The sequence below is a fragment of the Neoarius graeffei genome, chromosome 24, assembly GCF_027579695.1.
Source record: "Neoarius graeffei isolate fNeoGra1 chromosome 24, fNeoGra1.pri, whole genome shotgun sequence".
NCBI lineage: Eukaryota > Metazoa > Chordata > Actinopteri > Siluriformes > Ariidae > Neoarius > Neoarius graeffei.
The window spans coordinates 8,802,562-8,823,913 of NC_083592.1; the positions used below are offsets into that span (position 1 = coordinate 8,802,562).

The 21,352-nt window shown below is 40.1% G+C and overlaps 1 protein-coding gene across 2 annotated transcripts in view; it reads left to right on the forward strand.

Annotated features, from left to right (window-relative positions):
- The window catches only part of LOC132872637 (class I histocompatibility antigen, Non-RT1.A alpha-1 chain-like), a 45,787-nt gene extending 25,320 nt beyond the window's left edge, over positions 1-20,467 (forward strand). For both annotated transcript variants that reach the window (XM_060907590.1, XM_060907591.1), the window contains 4 exons: positions 180-476; positions 15,913-16,038; positions 16,743-16,769; positions 16,865-20,467. In XM_060907590.1, the coding sequence (XP_060763573.1) occupies positions 180-476; positions 15,913-16,038; positions 16,743-16,769; positions 16,865-16,896 (482 nt within the window). In that variant the 3' untranslated portion in view covers positions 16,897-20,467. The remainder of the gene's footprint in view (positions 1-179; positions 477-15,912; positions 16,039-16,742; positions 16,770-16,864) is intronic.
- Positions 20,468-21,352: the final 885 nt, after the last annotated feature.

Here is a 21,352-nt window from a genome sequence, read left to right on the forward strand (position 1 = left end):
ATAACACACACTAACAGACTAATAACACACTTGTTTACTATGGCATACACTGACTACAATGCATGCACACTGCCATAGTGTACACAGTAATGATGTACTCTGTCCCTGCAACACACACGAGTGTTATTTACAGTCTAAATAATAAATCTGAGATGATATTTATGTCCATGTCTCTGCAGTTCGTCCCGAGGCGTCAGTGTTCCAGAAACACTCATCATCTCCAGAGGTGGTGTGTCATGCTACAGCTTTCTTCCCCAAAGCCCTGAATATCACCTGGCAGAAGGACGGAGAGGACCTGATTGAGGATGTGGAGCTCACAGAGACGTTACCCAACCAGAATGGAAGCTTCCAGAAGAGGAGCATTCTGAAAGTCCCAGCTGAGGAGCTGCAGAAACACAAATACACCTGCGTGGTTCAGCACAGCAGCTTGGAGAAGGAGTTAGTGCTGCCTGTGAGCGAGCGGCGAATCCTGAGAGGTCAGAGAAACACTTTCCTATAAAACTCCAGATTTAGAGTGAAAGCTGATTTACTGCTGCAGCAGAGAATAAAGACTGTTTGTTTATCAAGTGGCGGAGGAGTAGGTAGATGGCGGATTGGTGTCATGATTGTTGCTGCCATTTGTTATCTGGAAGAGGAAGAACCCCTCTAGTGAGGGGAAAATCATTCAAGAATAAAAATAATTTCCCAGAACTGTGTTTAAATATACATATTTTCATATTACATTTATTACCTCGTCTGGGACGGAGTCCACCAGGGGGCGAGGTATTGTTTTCGGTCGGGTTTTTTGTTAACAGTATTACAGGAAAACAGCTGGGCCAATCTTCATGAAACTTTTAGGATAGATGGGCATTGGTCTCAAATAGAACCACCATCATTTTGAGTGTCATCTGGTCAAGGTCACCAAAAAGGTCAAAATTGTTTTTGTTGTATCTACTGCCTCATACAGAGGCACTTGCCATTTAAGTCATCGTGCTGTAAGAGTGTAACAATCGCGCATACACGTGTTCTGATTAAAATGGGCAGTGAGTGTATACAATTCAGTTCATCATTTGAAATAAATGGACTAGACTAAAGAAATCACTTTCAGACATGTTTATGCTTATTACAGACGGAAAGTGTGTTCCACTGAGCTCTAGCGCCGGGCCATTTCCAGGAAATAAGAGTTTGGATCATGGCGACAGGGTGTGTACGTCTGCCTCGGTTCGAAGGTTTCAGTTTCGAAAACTGTAAGAGTCGAATAATATAAAGTACAGACACTTGGTATATTTTACTTTTTTTTTTTAATTGTTCATTTTTGGATTGCGCTTAATTTTTGTGGCTACTGACTGTATGCATGCATGCATGCATGCATGCATGCATGCAACCGGAATTTTTTTCCTATTGGTTCGTTCCGAACAGAAACGGAATTTTAACGTTTCCGGTTTGGGGTTCCCCCATTAAATAGACGTTCCCGAACCGGTTAGAACAAAAAAATTTCGTTCCCGGAACGGTTAATTACGTTCCCTGTCAGCTGTTTAACAAATGGCTATAAAATTATGTCTCTGTCTCATCCAGCTTAAGCCAAATGTAGGCTAATTCTATTACAACCTTCATTAAATAAGACAAGAAATAATTCAAAACAATTATTATTTCAAATGTTGGCGATTTGGATTCTCAGTATGTCTTCCCATCTACACAAACAGAAAAAGTGCCAAAAATGAAAGATAATTCGTTTAGTGTGTTACCAAAGGCTAGTCAGGCCCTATAGAGGGCTACCGCATGACGTCACCGCGCCGCGAGATTTTGTTAGGCGCCATATTGGAAGTACACATCTATGCAAGTACATACATTCATAAACTACAGCTGAAATGTAGCCAGGGCCGGTTCTGCCCTAATCTGGACCCGGGTGCAACATCGCGCAACCCCCCCCCCCCCCCCCCCCCCCCCCAAAAAAAAACAACAGTCTAAATCAGGACAACCATCACATAACTATAAACATTTTATATCAACTATTTTAACTAAATGGGCTATAATAAATAAGCCTGCAGGCAGCCATGGCGGGCTGCCTCAGAAAAGTAACCATTTGTCCTACCTTAAAACTCGTTTTGCATTTTCTGCCTCCTTTTTTGTATTTTCGACCCTCCGTTTATTTTCTTTCCTTTTCTGAAAACCCGATTTGTGTCCAGAGATTTTGTTCTGCTACCAACGAACTAACTCGTCAGGTCTCGTCTCTCGAGCCCGCGATGATTCCCGTGGGAAGGGCAACAACTGATATATTTTTACAAACAGCCAATAGGGAGGTTACATCGTTCAGGCTCTTCTTTGCTCAGAGACACTCAGTAATGCATTTACTCACTAGTAGTCCACCTTCCCGCTCTCTCCATTCAATCAGCGAACGTCACACAGGAAGTGAACCCCAGCGGGTCATAGAAACTTGCGCAGGAGAAGAATGACTATTTGTAGGCTACAGAAACTTTGAGGAACGAAATAAAAACCGGTATTAACCGGTTACCATTATTTTTAATAAGCGTTTCTGTTCCGGAACATAAAAAATAATAAAGTTTCTGGTTTCGTTTCTGTTCCATGTGAAATAGAAAAAGTTCCCGGTTTTCGTTTTCGTTCCTTGAACCGGTTCAAAGCCCTGAGATATATATATATATATATATATATATATATATATATATATATATATATATATATATATATATATATATATATATATATATATATTAGGGTTGGGCGGTATCCAAATTTTGATACCTTTAAACTGTCTCTGTGTTTTCCCGGGGTATACGGTATTACCGAGAAAAAAATAATATTTTGTTTCGGCCTACTGTGTAACGTGCGCCTATGCCTCAAATGTACTATTTAAAAGCAGCATAGCGAATTGTGTGCATTGTGGTATGGATTAAGCAGCAAAGCGAATTTTGTGCATTAAGAGATATTTCAAAGCATCACGCAACTCTTCCTTCATCTTGAAAATAGCATTCAACTGTCGTTTACACATGTCTGCGTTGAAACGCCATTTGCAGCACTATTTCACCTGCTCCATCAAAAAAAAGTACACGATGAGCAGGATCTTACCCTTTCAAGCATGGGAAATAAAAAAAAGAAAAAGAATCAACCAACACCCAAGTCCGTTTAGACTGCGCGATAAACCATATTCTTCAGCGCAAATGAGGCGAACCTAATTCAAATGCGTGATAGCTGCACAAGGCAAAATCATATGGGCCCACATCATGCCATGGCGGGGAAATTAATAATCAAATGGCCTTACCTTGCTTAAAACGTTGTCTTGATCACATGACTCCTTACAATTATTCCACTTAAATCCATACGGTTTAACACACCCAACAAAGATAGCAAGCGCATTGCTAATTCCCACCAGAAACCGAACAGTTTACGCTACGATGTTTTCTTCCGTTTCTTCAGTAGATGACATTTCAAACGTTTATTACCCACATCCCAAATGTCATACGTTATATTATTTTACCTTGTTGTTACTCATGTAACCTACTCAAAACACAACTCATTGGAGAGATCTCGTGGAAGTGGAGTACCCCAGGCTATGGTGTGCCTTAGGGGACATATTAGATTTTTCGTTTGGTTTGAAACCAAAATACTGCCACACTGCCGATGTTGTATTTTTTTTTGCCACTAACTCGTTATCTTGACTTGCCATCTTTCAACCGCGGTCTCAGTCTCTTTTTTTTTTTTTTTTTTTTTTTTTTTTTTTAGATAGGACAGTATAGAGAGACGGGAAATGAGCGGGGGAGAGAGAGACGGGATCGGGAAATAACCTTGGGTCGGAATCGAACCCGGGTCCCCAGATTTATGGTACGGTGCCTTAGCCATCTGAGCCATGACACCCCCGGTCTCAGTCTCTTGCGAAGCTTTCTGTCAGACTCCAAAATGTCACGCAGGGTTGCCATGGTAACGACATAAACAACCCTGCACGCGATGAGAACTTCTTTAGGAAATTGATAGAATTAGTGAAAATACGATCACACAGTTATTCGGGATGATCTTCAATTTATTATTTTATATTATGACCTCATGTACTCCATATTTATTTAGATATTATATATTTTTTTAAAATGACGGTAATGAGACCGATACCGTTGGTACTTTTGGATACCTCGGGATACCTTCTTACCGTAATACCGCCCAACCCTAATATATATATATATATATATATATATATATATAAATAAAATATGCTGTATTTACTGTATGGACATGGGATCAGAAAACTATTTTATTTATAATTGGTAGCCACATGGACCTAAAGGGGACCTTTTTTTTTTTTTTTTCGCGAGATCATCCTTCATATTAATCATAAATGCTACTGGACGAGGTTTGTTTTGCCTGGCAACACTTGTTTTTAGTTTAGTTAAGAAAACCAATATTGAGGGGGTTCAACAATTCACACCAGGTTATTTTTATTTTTTTTAAATAATGTTGAAACATTTCATTATTTTTAAGCCATTTTTGATCTACAGCATTTCTTTACATGTGCCGAAGACTTTTGCACAGTACTGTGTATTTACAGCTTAATTGTGTAAACTGATGTTTAGTGATGATGGATCTGGTGCTAATAACGGTCTGTCCATAATGTCTTTCAGACATAAAACATGATCCAGTCAAACCCTGTAAATGAGCTTCCGATAGTTAGTGTAGAATATTGGATTATTCCATTTTAATAGGTTTTTTTTCTACTTTTTCATAGAATTGCTTTTTTAAAAAAAAAACGGCTCTTGAAGCTTTTACAATGATCAGTGACGGGGGTCTCCTGCCAAAGAGAAGAGTTCTGCTGAAGAATGTTATTCCAGTGTTCATCAGGACTAACTTAGTTTAAATGATTTGCACATGTATGAAATACAAAAAAATCCTACTGCATCAGTAGTGCATTACGCCTGAGCATCAGTTATGATCGAAATATTGTAGCAGATCTTGACAATTCTTTTTTTTTTTTTTAAATATATACTAGGTATGAACAGTCATTGTCCCTTTTATGAATGAGGTCTTGTAGGTTTACTGACTTAGTGAGTGACATGGCAGCAGTGTTTTTGAAGTTTTCCCTGAGCAATTTTTCCACAAAACAGGCCATGGATACCGACTCCTTTTCTGGTCCTCAGGAACTCCTCCATATATTCTGGAGCAGCACTCCTGGTCTGTTATTTTAGAGTCTAGCTTGACTTGTAGCTTCAACACTTCTTTAAAGGTGCCCTTCCGCCAAAAACATTTAATACTGGCACTTTATGAAATACCATAGTCCACTCCGAGTTGCATATGCATGCTGCATGTGAAAATGTAATTCTACTCCCATTTTTTTTTTTTTTTTAAAGAGATTTTTTTGGGGCTTTTTCCACCTTTTATTGGATAGGACAGTGCAGAGACAGGAAATGAGCAGGAGAGAGAGACTTGGCTGAGACTTAGCAAGTATTAGCTTATGAAAGAAAATAGTCGGAAAAACGAGCGGATCGGAAAAAGCCATACGAACTTGGGTCGCTTCGTAAATTAGTATTCATGGCCTCGCCCACCTTGGCTTGCGACCGCCCACGGGAAGGAAGCACGAGGAGAGAGCCGTAATTCGCCCCGCGGCGCGGTGTTCCGCATCAGTTTCGTTTCTATCGGAGGCTCCAGCCTGACTTTGCACACTCGTAACTCGGCCAGGGGAGGTCCCAGCCTCCCCAGACTTGGCAGCCAGCGGCCTCTGCCCCCTCCCCAACGAACCAGCGCTGCCCGCGCCTCGGGACGCGATTCGCCTCAAGGCAAGCCGCGGCACTCTGCTTAGGTTTTGTTTCTAAATCGCACACACATAACACGCTATGGTAAAAAATAGAACACGACTCATTTTATAGCTCAGAAATTCATACAAGACCAGCTACCATCGTAACATTCTTTAAGAAACATATTCTATACCTAACTTTCAGCTTTCGTTTTAAAAAACAAAATCGCAGATTTATAACTAAATTTTTATACGGCGTAGTGATTTTAAGTTACTACTTTTGGTGAGGTAGTGACCTCGACCCTGAGGCTTTCCGTTTAGATCAAAACACACGATCGTATTGGTTTTGGGTTTGCAGAAAAGTTACAATGGTGATCAAATATTTTGCATGATGTTTTATTACGGTTATGATTATTCTGTGAGCGCACCGATTCTTAGGTGTATAAAGTTACAACTTAAAATACAATTGGTGATAACCGTAGACTTTTCAGTGGACTACAACCTTTTTAAGGGAACCCAATGTAGTCAACCATTTATCATGTCCCAGATCAAGCCGCCATTTTTCCGCAAATTTGCAGAATTTTTGCCAAATTCTGAATGGAGTATTCACATCAAAGATTTAGTTTTATCTGTATTTCTTTCATCATTTTATTTCAAATTAAAACCAACATCACCATTCAAAACCATATAGTTTATTGGCTGAGTATATTTAGTGGGGTTCCCCCACAGTACCCAGTTTCTGAGACAGACCCATAGACTAAAGAAGTCTGGAAAAGTACAAATGTTCTCTCTGTGGATCAGTTCACTTACCGTACATCTCAGTCATTTCAGTTTAATATGTGGACAGGCTCATTCAGTACTCTCTCATATTTGTCTCGTTGCCTGTCCAGTTTTATCCTCTAGTCCTGCTTTTCCACGTTGTCCATATGTCATTTTTTCCCCCCCTTATTCCACAGAGATATCTCCTTTGTCAAGCAACACTTTTGATCTCCATTGGTAATCCGGTAGTTTTTCCTCTTGCTTGGTGCACAGCTTCCCATCTCCATTCTTTCCCCCTCACTCTTTGCCACTCCATCGCTCTGTGCATCCTCCCCCTCCTGTAGGATCGGTGTCCCCACCAGGCATGTCCACCTTGTAGCCTCTTTCATGTCTCCTCTTTCATGTCTCCTGCTGCTTTCATACATCTTCACTCCGTTGCGTCTTCACTCTGTTGCTCCAGGGTATCTGTATTTTCGTTTTTATATATAACATGACTTTTGTTTCTGGACAATCTTGGCAGGGTAATCATGATCAAAGAAGAGTCATTTACCCCCTACCTGTATCTTCTTTTGCTATGCTTTCTTCAGAATCATTTCCTTAATCTCAGACTGTAGGAAGTTTATCACAATCTGGGAGTAGCTGTTGGGTTCGGTTTTTGAGTGAGGGCTTGGTGTGCTCGCTGGAGATGGGTTTCTTCAGGTAGCTCAAGTTTGGTTTTAAGGAGCTGTTCCAGGCATTTGATAATGGAGCTCCCCTTGCTGTCCTTTACTAGGCCAAAGATTCTGGTATTGTTTTCCCTTGATCTCCCATGAGATGAGATCTGTCAGGTCTGCTCCCACATCTCTCTTAATGTGTCGTTTGCCTCTGTCTGCCATTCTTCCAGTTCAGCGATGCGTGTGTGCCTCGATGATGTTCTCTTTCTGTGCTTGTAGTTCGTTGTTTTTCTGTGAACTTGTGTTCTATTTCTTGTTGCAGGCTAGTGATTTTCTTCCTTCATCTCGCTTCAGCTCGTCTTTTGAAGTGGGATAGCTCGCGTCTTAATTCCTGTTTAAGTTCTCTTTGCTAATAGTGGCTAGCCCAGCTCGTAGCGTCTCAGTGTGGTTGCTTGTTGCTCCATTTTCCTGGCTGCAGCTTCCTCACTTTTGCTGACCTCACGGTCGGAGATTTCTTCCAATTCAGGTTGCTCTTCCACTTTTTTTGTTGCTTTTCCAGTTCCTTCGTTTGGTTACCGCACTCATTCCTCAATTTGTCTGTCGAGTTGCCGTTATTTTGGGAGATTTATTTAACCGACTTGAGTGCGCGAATTAACTTTGCTTCTACTCTTTCCGCTATCTTCCCGGAACTCTATATGATGGATTTTAATGCCTTTATGTAAATTGTTTTATTTTAAATGTGAAGAGTTAAGGGACCTTACACTGATTTACATGGTTTACTGTTTACCCCAATGAAGGAATGTTTACTGATACTTACTAATGTATTCTATATACTGAATGAAGGCATGGTTTTTATTTACTTTATTACACATGAAATTTTTAGACATTAGTGTATGTTCCTTGCTGAGTGCAAAAGTTTGCACACTAAACCTCAGATGATATTTTACAGGACTCCCCCCCCCCCCCCCCCCCCAATAATTTTTTTTTCTCCAATTTGCTGCCAATTCCCACCCACCAGTCAGCTCTCCCCATTGTGACCGCTACCATCTGAGGAGGGTGAAAGCTAACACGTGCTGCTGCTGCCTTCTCCAAAACGCATGCAGCTAGCCACCCTCATTGTTATTCCCATATTGCTGATCCTGCTGTGTCACATTGGACTGTAACACTAGTTAGAGACTGTAAATGGCGACATGCACAGATGCAGCGGCTTTGTGTTCCTCAAATAGGTGCTTTATGTAGTGTTCTTTTTTACTGACTTTTGTTGTCTCACAAACGAGTGCGAACTTTTACTCCAGCCGCCAGGAGCTGCTACTACAGATCAGCACGAACTGTAAAAACCACGATTTCAACTCGGGCCATTCCACAGGAGATGCTTAGAACACTGGGACCAGCATTAACCCCTGCACTCAGAAGGAGACGACACAGACGGCGCAAGGAGAGGAAACAGAAAAGGGGCGAGCGAGCGGGCGTGCAAGCTAGATTAAGAGCTGCTCCTTACAAAACCCCTCTCCCAGGGCAAATTTGAAAAAAGGCATCAGGTCAGCAAAACACAAATACAATCAACGGATTGAAGAGGACTTTGGCAATGACTCCAATACACAGCGGATGAGGCAAGGCGTCCAATCACTGATTACAAAAAGAAAAATGACTTGCAGCGCACGCCGTTCAAGAACAGTAATGACCTAGCAGAGGAGCTCAACGCTTTCTTTGCTTTGTTTGGCAAAGACGATAACCAGCCTCCTGTCAGCATCAATCTGACCGGAGACTCGCAGCCTCTTGTCCTACACACACAGCAAGGACGACAGACACACTGCAGCATTAACACAAGGAAAACAGCAGATCCTGATGGAATACAAGGATGTGTGCTTTAGGCCTGTGCTGACCAACTAGCAGACGCATTTACACACACATTCAACTTCTCTCTCTCTCGTGCACAGTTCCCACATGCCTGAAATCAGCAACCATTGTTCCCATCCCCAAAAAACACAATAACCTGCTTCAGTGATTATCGTCCAGTCGCTCTTACCCCTGTTCTTGCCAAGTGTTTTGAGCGGCTGATAATCACCCACATCAAAGACTCTGTCCCAGCTGATCTCGACCAACACCAGTTTGCCTACCAGGCAAACAGATTGACTGAGGTGTGGCTCTTCATGCAGCCCTTTCACACCTGGAGAAGCCCAACACCTACGTTAGGATGCGGTTTGTTGACTACAGTTCAGCGTTTAGCACCATTGTGCCAAACCAGCTGATCAACAAACTGTTTGCACTAGGATTAACTCCATACATATGCAAATGGTTACTGGACTTTCTGACCAGTCGCCGCCAGTCTGTCAGGCTTGGCAGACATGCACATGGGTGCAAGTATAAAATTTTTTCAAAAACCTGAAAAGTCTGACAAAGTCAGACGTGCATGGCACAGCCATGCAGGGGGGCTTACAAAGGGGGGTGAGCCCCCCTTAGGGCTCGAAAAAAAAATTTAAAAGTTAAAATGGTTGTCTCTCATGCAATCTCATGCAAACATTTATAATATAACTTAACTGATGTCTGCAGTTTTTCTTCCTGTTTTTTCTGCTTTTCAAGTTGTTTTATGTTTCTTATGCGTGGCAAAAGCACTGATGCAGGATTTTTTCATGGCTGTAGATACTTTGAGGTCTGTGCTTTTCACGTTTTTTCCTTAAGGCAGTTTTGATGATGGGCACAGCTTCATAATTGGTTACAGTTATGACTTCTATATTCACATGAAATGTTTAATACATTTCATCAATTCATCTGAAATAACTCAAGTACAAGGCTTGATATTTCAAAATATCTAGCAACTACTAATTTAAATGTTGAAACAACTATTTTTAATATGCTTTTGCTGTGATACCTTTTTTACAATATATGCACAGCTTGAGTTAAAATAAGGGGCCACATGTCTTGATGTCCTCAGAAACTCCTGGATTTTAGCAAATAAGATTCAGCTTTTTCCATATACAAAAATGTCTATTTTCTAATCCATTACTGACTACCAATGAGTTTTCAACCTAACAACCACATTAGAAAAGATGATAAAGCAAACAAACTTATTTCAAGACCTACCTTACTTTTATTTAATAATTGAAATGTAATCAAATGTCCAAAAAAACATGTTGTTTAAAGCAGATACTTGTGATGAATAATTTCAATTCTAGAAGAAAGCACATTGCATTTGCACATCACACAATATCAGATAACAATTTAAATCACCAATAAATGTTTTGAACTCATTACTACATGGCACAAAATCAGAAAAGTGCACGGCCAATATCATTAATTTCAAAGTTCTTTCCTTAGGAGCAATACTTGCAGAAAACACCTGGGCCAAAATTATCCATGACTTTACATTTTGACCATGTGAAAGTTACTGTTACTTTGTTTTGATGCGTTTCCACTGACGGGAATTGCCAGCAGAGCGCTCACTCTTTCTCTTCTGGTTTTTATTGCTGCCTTTCTCTCAAATTCTCTTTTTCAGCCTCATCAACTTTGCAACTCTCTTTGCCTTCTCTAATTTCAGTAACTTAACTGATGTCTGCAGTTTTTCTTCGTGTTTTTTCTGCTTTTCTTCAAGTTTGTTTTATGTTTCTTATACGTGGCAAAAGCACTGATGCAGGATTTTTTCATGGCTGTAGATACTTTGAGGTCTGTCCTTTTCACATGTTTTTCCTTAAGGCAGTTTTGATGATGGGCACAGCTTCATAATTGGTTATAGTCATCTTTGTTCCATCCTTCTCTATGATTTCATCCATGATGTTGAAGGTTGCCTCTATCAATGGTCCCAGAAAATATTGTTAGTATTGATGTCACTAGCTTTTTCAGAGCAGGGTATTGCACTTGATTGAAGCTCTCCAATGAAAATACCCTTGCCCAAAATCCACTGTCAATGTGATTATCTTTACTACCGGTATACTGTGATGCCAACTCCTTCACCTGCTGGTCTGTATTGTATTTTTCTGCATCGACGGACAGCTGACCTAATTCTTCTGATGGAAATGCCTGTGGTATTCTCTCTGCAAGCATTTTCAGGGACTTTTCTGTTTGTGCCCTACAAAATCTGGGTCAAGAACAGACATCAGTCGCAGAGTTTTTTGTTGTCGATAGGCATCTTCAGGGCAGCCATAACATAGCCTGTTCTCAGATCACTGTAGGTTCTGTTCACCCAGTGAGTACATGTTTTGTCTAATCAGCTTTATTCAAGTCATCGTATGCATACTTGCCAACAGACATCTTTATCAGACTTCTGGATGCTTTTGTGTGTTACCGTACATTTAGATTCTTCAGCTTGCTTGCACTATCAGGAATGTGTTCAGGTTTCACAAACATTCCCATCAGACGTTGAACAACTTCCACCATTTTGCTGTGAAGGATGTGAATCCTAGGTTTTTCAGACTGAAATGACTTGACATAATCCTGGAAAATACTCAACATACCTTGAAACATGTTCAACATGATTAGTTTCCCTTCTTTTCAGAAACAAACAATTCACTATCCTCTCCTTTCTGTCTGAACTTGTTGTAGACTTTTGTTGTTCCTGTGACATCTGCATCAGTATGACTGCGCTTCATCTGACATCTTGTTCCGCAGAATCTGGCTGCTGATTTCTCTGAAATTCAATCACATAACTGTTATAATATTGATATGATACTAAACTGTATATACATAAGTTCTAAAATGTCAGAGGAATGGTTGTAGGGAAATCTAGTTTGCAAATATAAATGTACACATTACCATAACAGTTTTTAATTCATATCTAATACCTCATCATGGATACAAAATGAATCTCATTTAAATTATAAGTAATATTTTATAAATGGTGTATGTATGCATGGTCCCTTGTAGAGAAACGAATCATGACGACAAATTCATGTTAATGATCAGAAGTGAAAAAAAATTGGGCATAATGTCCCCTTACGCCGGCCTGACCTGGCTGGTCTAGGGGCCATGTGCCCAGCTTCATACCCCCTTCCCTCAATCATTATTAAACTTGCATCATATACACTACCTATCAAAGTTGTATGTATGTGGTACAAGTTTAACAATGTCCCTTATTTCACAAATCAATTCAATAACGATACAGTCTGACATTAATAAATAAACTGTTACTGTACCTGGTTTGATTGGACAGTCGTCTTGTTTTTCAAGTGATTAGTCTCATCGGCGTGACCTTAAGTCCCTTATTCCCGCTGGAGCCGTACTTGATAGTCTTTAACAGCAGTCACAATGCGCAACTCCTGGGATGTCCGGTTTTCTCAGCCATATTCCCCATTTGTCACTGTTTGTCACACTCGCTTAACCATTCCCATCTCCATTTATTTCTAGACGTCTTTCTTTTCTAATCCTTTTGTATTGGAGCCTTCCGATAACTTCATTTTGACATATTTTGATCAGCAACCAGAAGCAAAGCACGTGGATCTGTCGCAAGGGAGGGAAGCGAAATAAGGCTTATTATAAAAGCTGAAGTTTCATTGGACGGCAGTTAATAGTGAGCCAATCAAAAGCACCGTTCTAACTTGCACCGAAAGAAACGACGACTCATGAGAATAGCTGTGTTGATTTGGTCAAACTACGTGCGTGAAACATATCACACATGTATAGCACCGTGAAACAACGGGCTAGTCAGGACCGCTCGTCAGTGAGTGACGTATAAATTGAATGAGGTTTGTGGCAAAGACGAGATGAAAAGATTTGTCTCGTGCAGAGACTGTACCGCGGTAACCCAGTAATACGCTGAGAGTGAGGCAGTGAGAGGGCCACCCCTATACCCCCCCCACACACACGCACGCGCGCACACGAAAATCTCAATGGATTTACACGATTTGGAAAAATTACTTTTTCAGAACTGAAAAAACCGGAGCTTCCGGCACATGCCGGAAAACTTGCATCCATGCATGCGCCTTCTATTGAGGTATTTCACCTGACGTCACAGGGTCATGTGACGCCCCGGTGTCCACCATTTTGGACGGCAAGCTAGCTAATGTCAACAACAGTAGCTAGTATGTTACTGTAGCAATATTTACGTTCAGTCATTTGGATGACTGTTAAAACCTTTCAGTCTCAAGTTTTTCCTTTACTGGATTTACTAGTTTACTGAGCTAGCGCGCGATGGCTCCCGGCCCGGCCGGAGAGCGCGCGATGGCTCCCGGTTTGGCCGAGCGCGCTAGCTCAGTAAACTAATAAATCCAGTAAAGGAAAAACTTGAGACTGAAAGGTTTTAACAGTCATCCAAATGACTGAACGTAAATATTGCTACAGTAACATACCAGCTACGATGTTGTTGACATTAGCTAGTGCTAACAGCTAGCTGCTAGTACACTGCTACAACACAGACACCGACCCTAATAATACAGTTCTTAGTCATTGCCTGGTAACAGCAAATTTATAACGGGCCATGTCTCAACAGACTAAGAAGTTATTTCAATGACCTTTAATAACATTTTGTTTATCCTGAGGACCGAAAGTAAATGAAAATGTGAACAAACCTTAGCTGTAATAAGATGGCGACCACCGGCTCCAGGGACGACCCGCTGATGTAGGTATGTTACCCAGCCTGACACAAAATATTTGTAGGCATCCAAACTCTTATACGCTTTCAGATCAATACCTGTGTATGGCGATGGGTTTTTAACGACATAGGTGTACAGATCCTGTGGGCCGAAGTAAGGTAAAGACGAGGGCTTCGTGTACTTCCGTACATCAGTGAACAATCCTGGTGGAAGCAGGTAAACGTCGTTCTCTTAGCCTGCTAACCTCAATTTTTGCAAATACCTCTCCCTCTGCTCGCCCTGTAAATGCCCTACATCACTGGATAGTGAAGGTGTTTTCTGCATCTCGCTCCTTTTTCTTTTATGTTTTTCGTTTGTCGCCTTCCTCGCATTCAAACTGATTCGAGCCGTGCCGTCCAAAATGGCAGCATCACATGACTTGGTCACGTGAGTGAAATACCTCAATACTCCCCCTCAGTACCGGTGTGCCGCAAGGCTGTGTGCTGAGCCCCCTCCTCTATGCACTTTTCACCCACAACTGTCAACCCACCCACAAATCGAGCATCAAGTTTGCAGATGATACAATAGTTATTGGGCTTATAACCAATAACGATGAAGCCGCATACAGAGAGGAGGCTCACAACCTGGCAGCGTGGTGTGATGACAACAACCTGGTCTTGAACACGAAGACCAAAGAAATCATTGTGGACTTCAGGACCTTCAAAAAGACCGCACACAGCCCAGTGACCATCAGAGCAGAGGCTGTGGAAAGTCTCTCCAGCTTCAAGTTTCTGGGAGTGACCATCACGGAGGACCTCTCCTGGACTGATAACACCTCAGGGGTAGTAAGCAAAGCACAATGACAACTCTACTTTCTGAGGAGATTAAGGAAAGTCAATCTCCCCCAGAGGCTGCTGGTCAGTTTTTATAGGTGCACCATAGAAAGCATATTAACAAATTGTATGACCGCCTGGTACAGCAGCTGCACCAAAGCTGCCAGAAAAGCCCTACAGCGTGTTGTGAAAACAGCACAGGCCATCGTTGGCACGGAGTTGCCATCTCTGGATCTGTTGCACAGCACTCACTGTGTCAGGAGGGCTAAAAACATTTATAAAGGACGTCGCTCACCCCACGCATCACTTGTTTAAGCTCCTCCCATTAGACAGGCGCTTCAGATCCATACGCACGCACACCAACAGACTTAAAAACCGTTTCCTTCCAACTGCAATAAACTTGGTGAACTCTGATATCTCCACAGTCTGAGAGAGGATATGTGCAATACATTTGTTTTTCTCTTCAATCCACAACCTGTTCATATTGCTTGATTTCCATATTGTTTTTGTTGAGTGTATTTATGCTCATTTTGTATTTTATCTATCACCTTTTTAGCTCTCAGGTACTTGCTAAGGACGTGCTGTGTTTTTATATATTTTTGTCTTAATTTTTTGCACCTTTGGGACTAGTGCAAAAATTTCGTTGTGCCTTAATGACAAATTGCTTGAACTTGAGCTTAACACACTTGGATGAACACACTGTCTGCCCTCTTCCACATACATGAGCTCAGACACCCACAATTGGCCAGTAGCAGAGTGATTGACAGAGGTGAGGATATGGTGAAATCCCCCCCGATTCATATTGATTGTCGTCTATAATTTTGACGAGTCATAAGCCGCCATTGACGGACATTAAATTCCTGCCTCTTATAGTCACAGTTAAATTCTGACTAATAATTTCTACTACAGATGTGTAGTTTCATTTCTTTAAGACCATTGTAAACATCTTTTAATTATATTTTTACGTGTCAAAATTATGGCTATGTGGGCTTGGAATTTTCAGGAGTAAAACTTTTTTTTTTTTTTTTTTTTTAAATATAAATATCTGCAATGTGAATTTCTAAATAAAATATCTGCAATTATATTTTTATGAATTAGTCATCATACCTTTTTTTTTTATTCTACTTTTCTACCATTAAAAGAGAATGTCCCTCCCACCCAGAGAGCATGGCCAGATTTTCTCTCTTGAAATTGCGATTCAGATTTCTGATCTCAGCATGATGCAGTGATTTTTTTTTTTTCCCTCTCTCTCTCAGGATTGGTCTGCTCTGTTATTGTAACTGACACACACGCACTGCATTTATCACTGATCTTTTCCTCTGTCCCTTGTCAAACCCTGCAATCTGAGAGTTTTAAGGGCAAATCCTGAGAGATTGAAGAAACCCTTCCTACACAACTCCAGATTTACAGAGTGAAGAGAGATTTATTGATGAGTAAAGACTGTTCTGATTTAACAGATGGAGGATCAGGACGAGGTCGAATTGGCATTTTTGCATCCATCATACTCCTTGCTGCCGTCCTTGGCATTGTTGCCTTCAGTGTCCTCCTCATTGCTGGAATCCGCTACATGAAGAAGTGGTGTGGTGAGCAAAACTCAAACATGAAGTTCAACAGAAACAATCATAACATTCCCCTGAGAGATGTCTTAAATTTTAATATTTTAATTAAATTATACAGTGTGTTTCAAAAAATGTTATATTATTTGAGATGTAAATATCCCAGAAACTACATAGTCTCGGCAAATGAAACTGAACAGGCTTAATGTTGAGCAATATAAGATTTATTCCTCAAAATCTGAATGAGAAATTCAAAGGTATGTGAACAATTTCACAAATTTTCAATATGCGTGCTGCCTGACACACACACACAGAGAGAGAGAGAGAGAGAGAGACAGCCTTCCTCTTTGAACTTTTTGTGCCGTGTCCGAATCTGCATTGCAGTTGGTGCGTTTTTAGAGAATTCTCTCATAAATGCACGCTGCAGTCTTGTTGGACTGTTCGATCGTACTCTCACACACAACACCTTTTCTTTTCCAGTGAATGGCATTTCTATACCTAAAAAGATCAAAACAAACATTAAACATAAAATTCTGACCTGTTTCCACACATGCTGTTAAAATTTGAGGTCAACTGAGTAAGAATTGGCAAAGTTATTAGATTGTGAAATGATATCAGATTTTTTGAAACACCCCGTATATATTTACAGCTTAATTGTGTAAACTGATATGTAGAGTGTGTAGTGATGATGGATCTGGTTCTAATAACGGTCTGTCCATAATCTCTTTCAGAAATGAAACATGATAAAGTCGAACCCTGTAAGTGAACTTCTGATAGTTACTGTAGAATATTAGGTTATTTCATTGTTTTTTCAACTTTTTCATGGAATTGCTTTTTTTTTTTTAATAAACAGCTCCTGAACGTATTCGAATGATTGAAGTATGAGGGATCTCCTGCCAAAGAGAAGAGTTCTGTTGAAGAATGTTCCCAGTGTTTATCAGAACTAAATCAGTGACTTGTGCCAAAATGCGCACGTATAAAATTAGAGCATTACACCTGAGTATTACCCACTGAACATCAGTTATGATGCATTATAGCAGGGCTTGAGATGGTTCATACCCATTTATACCCATTTTAAAGTGTATGAACCGTCATTGTCCCTTTTTATGAAGCAGGTCTTGTATTTTACTGACTTGGTGACATGGCAGTGGTGTGTGTGTGTGGGCACAGGGCAAGAAAAGTATATATTTAATTTAAAAACTTCAAGACCTTAAATGCATTCAAGCTTTTTATAACATTACCAAGGAACAGAATTCTTTATCGTTCTGTTAAGACCATTTTAAATCTATTTGGTATTTTAACAGGAAAACAGAGTAAATGTCCCAGAACAAGCAAAGTTTACTGTTAACAGCCTGCTTTAGAATTTACAATAATTTGTTTGCGAGTCCTACTAATTATAAATTAACTTATTTATCAAGCACAAGGTTTTATGTTTGCCTCGTGTATAAAAACACCCTTCAACGCGTTCCCTCTTAACGTATGGGCATAAGGTTTTATATCAGTCACATGTCCAATCTCATTTCTCCTAATAAAATTAAGAGATAATATACATAAGAAATATTAAATTATAAATCTCCATAGAATATTTCTGTAAAAGTCCCTGTTTGTCCTGTTTTGTTCCCCATTTAGTCTAATACTTTTATATTTCACTCTGATCAGCTGCATCACTCTGTGTACCTGCACTAACAGCTGGATGTATTTAATTTTTAAAAAGATCAAATCATAATAGTTCTAAAAGGCGAGTGTCAAAGGATCATGGAGATCTATAATATGAGCTTTACACTTACAGCATTACAGATCCAGGGTTATTGTAGTAAACTAAGACAAACAAATTTTCATAAACTGAAATACAGTAATTTACTAGGGGTGTGCAAAAATATCGATACGGCGATATATCGCAATACTTTGTCTTCCGATTCAATATCGATACTCAATTTGAATATCGATATTTTTTTCAAATAATAAAATTGTTTCAGACGGGTTGTAAATCCAGTACGACTTCCGCACCTCCGCTCCGCGAGGTGTCGCTGTGCCGCTACCTCACTGCAAGGCACTCTTCGTCTTCTCTTTTTTTTTTCCCCGGTGGTTGCAGTGAGGAAAAAAAAAACAGGCAAGCATGGCTGTTAACATAAACCTAGAGACGCCGCCGAACTTTAAGGCAGATGTTTGGAGGCACTTTGGATTCCAAAGGAAAGGAGAAAAAAAAACAGTGAGCCGGACAAAGAGGATGCACTTTGCAAAACCTGTTTTGCTCCAATTAAATTAAGATGCTCCAATTAAGATGCACACTGCACTTTTCAATGTGTTTCAGACAGTGTGTTGTTCCTGCAAAATAAGCACAAGTTAAATGTTCTCAGCAGGGTCTCCGCGGATCCTTAAGTCTTAAAAAGTCTTATTTTTAATATGTGTTTAAGGTCTTAAAAAGCATTATATTTCGCTATTTTTTGAGCTATGGTATTAAATTTCACATGGGAGGTATTAAATTTCATCCGGGTAGCCTACGGTAAATGAAAAAAAAAAAAACATATGTCTGGAATTTTTTACCGCGCTAACGTTATTTATTCAACCAGCGTCGTTTGTTATCAAGATGCTGAACAAGTAGCACAAGAGCCGTTGTGTGTCTAGCACTAGTTCTAATAGCGCAGGAACCACGCCACAGGGGGCAGTGTGTTCTTTTATCCATGTAGTAGAACCATTGAGAGTAGAGCAGACGAGGAAGAAGTGGTTGAACTTGAACATGAACGGAGATGGGGAAGTGTAAGTTTAGTAACAAGTGGCTTGAGGAGCCAAAATACAAAAGTTGGCTAACAACAGCAACTTCAGAATATGAAGCGAGATGTAAGGTATGTCGGAAAGACATCAAGTTAACAACAATGGGCTGTAAAGCCCTTGACGCTCACTCGAAAGGGGAAAAGCATATGCGCTATGCTGCTAGTCGGGCAACAACAGTCCCCATGCCAATGTTCGCCTCTACGGTCACAAAAAGTGCAACGCCAGCTTTAGCGTCTCCGGGTCCCAGCACAAGTGCTTTCGCGGCATTCGCCCCAACCACTACGATGAAGGCAGAAATACTGTGGGTTCTGCAGAAGATGCACTTTATTAAAAAAAATGCTTTGAACTTAACCTAGAGTGTGCTTTTTTTTTTTTTTTTTTAAACTGTACGTATTTGTTCCGTGGTAGTGGTCTTATTTTTTATACTCAGTGGTCTTAAAATGGTCTTAAAAAGTATTATTTTTGCTGGTCAGAAATGTGCAGAGACCCTGTCTCAGGTATATGTTCTCAAGTTTACAAAGAACAAACTGATATTAGTGTTAGCACTGAAATGTATGTGCAGTCTGCAGTGCAAGTTTTAAGTTTTCATAAAACAATTTGATTCTGCTTGTTAAGCAGCACTGATGTGTCCATGCTTACAGAAAAGTTGAGAATACTAGCACAGAAATGGGAATTTTCTGTATGTTGTAGTGAAGCAACTCTTGGTTTTGCCAGCAGTGGAATAGAGACACATATGTCTGGCAAGAGTGTGTAGTTATGTATGTGAAATGTAATTTTACAGTGGTCAATAAATTCTGATTTTCTTCAGTGACGCAGATATTGTGATATGGTTGAAATTTCTTGCAATATATCGATTATCGCAGAATCGCTGTACCGTGATATCGTTATCATGGGCAAAATATCGCCATAGTATCGTGAGGTATCTGGTGGTACCCAGCCCTATAATTTACCCAAAAAAATTTAAAACTAAAAAAAAAAAAAAAAAAAATCTCGTTTCAAGTCAGTAAATGGCCTACAGTGACCTCCCAAAACATGCCAGTAAATGGTGTTGTACTGGGCTCCAGTAAATGCACACTACAGATGCAGTAAGTTGTGCTTACAACATGTACTTCATGTATTTACATTTTATCTGTATGCGTCATGGTATGGCACTTTTTTAATTTTTTGAATGTCTTTTTGTGATGTACTGTGACTGTTTGAAATGTGAAAAAAAAATGAAGTGACCTTGCACAGATTACATAACTGTTTATCTTAATGAAGGATTGTTTACTGATCTGTGAAAAGTTGAATCAGGTTTATTATCCAGTATGTTCTCACACCAAAGCAAATTCCTTGTATGTTTGATGCATGAATAATTAAGATAAAAATATTTAAGTAAAGAGACAAAAGCAGAGATATAAATGGAATAAAAAATTATGAATTATACATTTAGAAAATACATTTGTAGAGGTGGCACGGAGACTTGTCCAGGGTGTACCCCACCTCTTGCCCATAGTCAGCTGGGATAGCCTCCAGCTTGCCCGCGACCCTGCACAGGATAAGCCGTTACAGATAATGGATGAATATTATGTGCAATAAAACTTGTTCAGATGGATGGATAAACATATTAGTTTGTGCAATGGATTATTTCAGTGAATAAGCTGTACACTGAGCCAGAATGTACAATAAAAGGTTACAGAATGAAGATGTGTCGTGTCATGAAATGTGCAAACAGCAATCCAGAGGGGAAGTGTGTTAATGTGATGCAGTGGGTGGGAGGGTGGTCCGAGTCAGTGGGGTCTTGTCCCTTATTGATGAGGCAGCTGCAGTGGGGGGGAAGCTGACCGGTTTTGGTTCTCATCAACTGCAGCCTCCTACCAGAGGGAAGTGATTCAGTTTGTGGGAGTGGAGGGGGACGGCCACAATCCTTTCTGCTCTCCTTGGGGTCCTGTGGTCACAATTGCCATCAAAAATGAGGATGCATTACCATATTCTCTTAAGTATGGAGCTTTGCTTGGTGCTCTGCTATAAATTCACACTTGGCTTCGAGCAGTCACTAGCCTGTATTTGGACCATATAAACTATTATGGCACGTTGCACGTCTACAGTGGATATAAAAAGTGCACACACCCCGTTAAAATTATCGGGTTTACTGATGCAAAAAAAAAAAAGACACCACGATAAATCATTTCAAAACTTTTCCCAACTTTAATGTGACCTATAACAGGCCTAGAAATTCATATTTTTTTCACCAGCCAGCCGGACTAGTTACCTTCCAAAGTAACTCGCCAAACAGAAAATCAACTCGCCAAAATTTGTTCATGTATGAATTTTACTTCTGTCAAAAATAACCCAAAAGAGAGTAGTTACCATTGTTCATGACTAATGTGCATCTATTTCAAGACCCGATTATTTTGATACTGTTGTTAAATACATAAATGAGAACACAGAGCACCATAATATAATATCAACAAATAATAATATATTGGAAAACTTGGCAACTTGGTGTATGAGTATTGAAAACAAATATACTTACTATCATGACTATAGCACCCAAAATATGTCCAACATGCTTTCTGTATTTAACCAT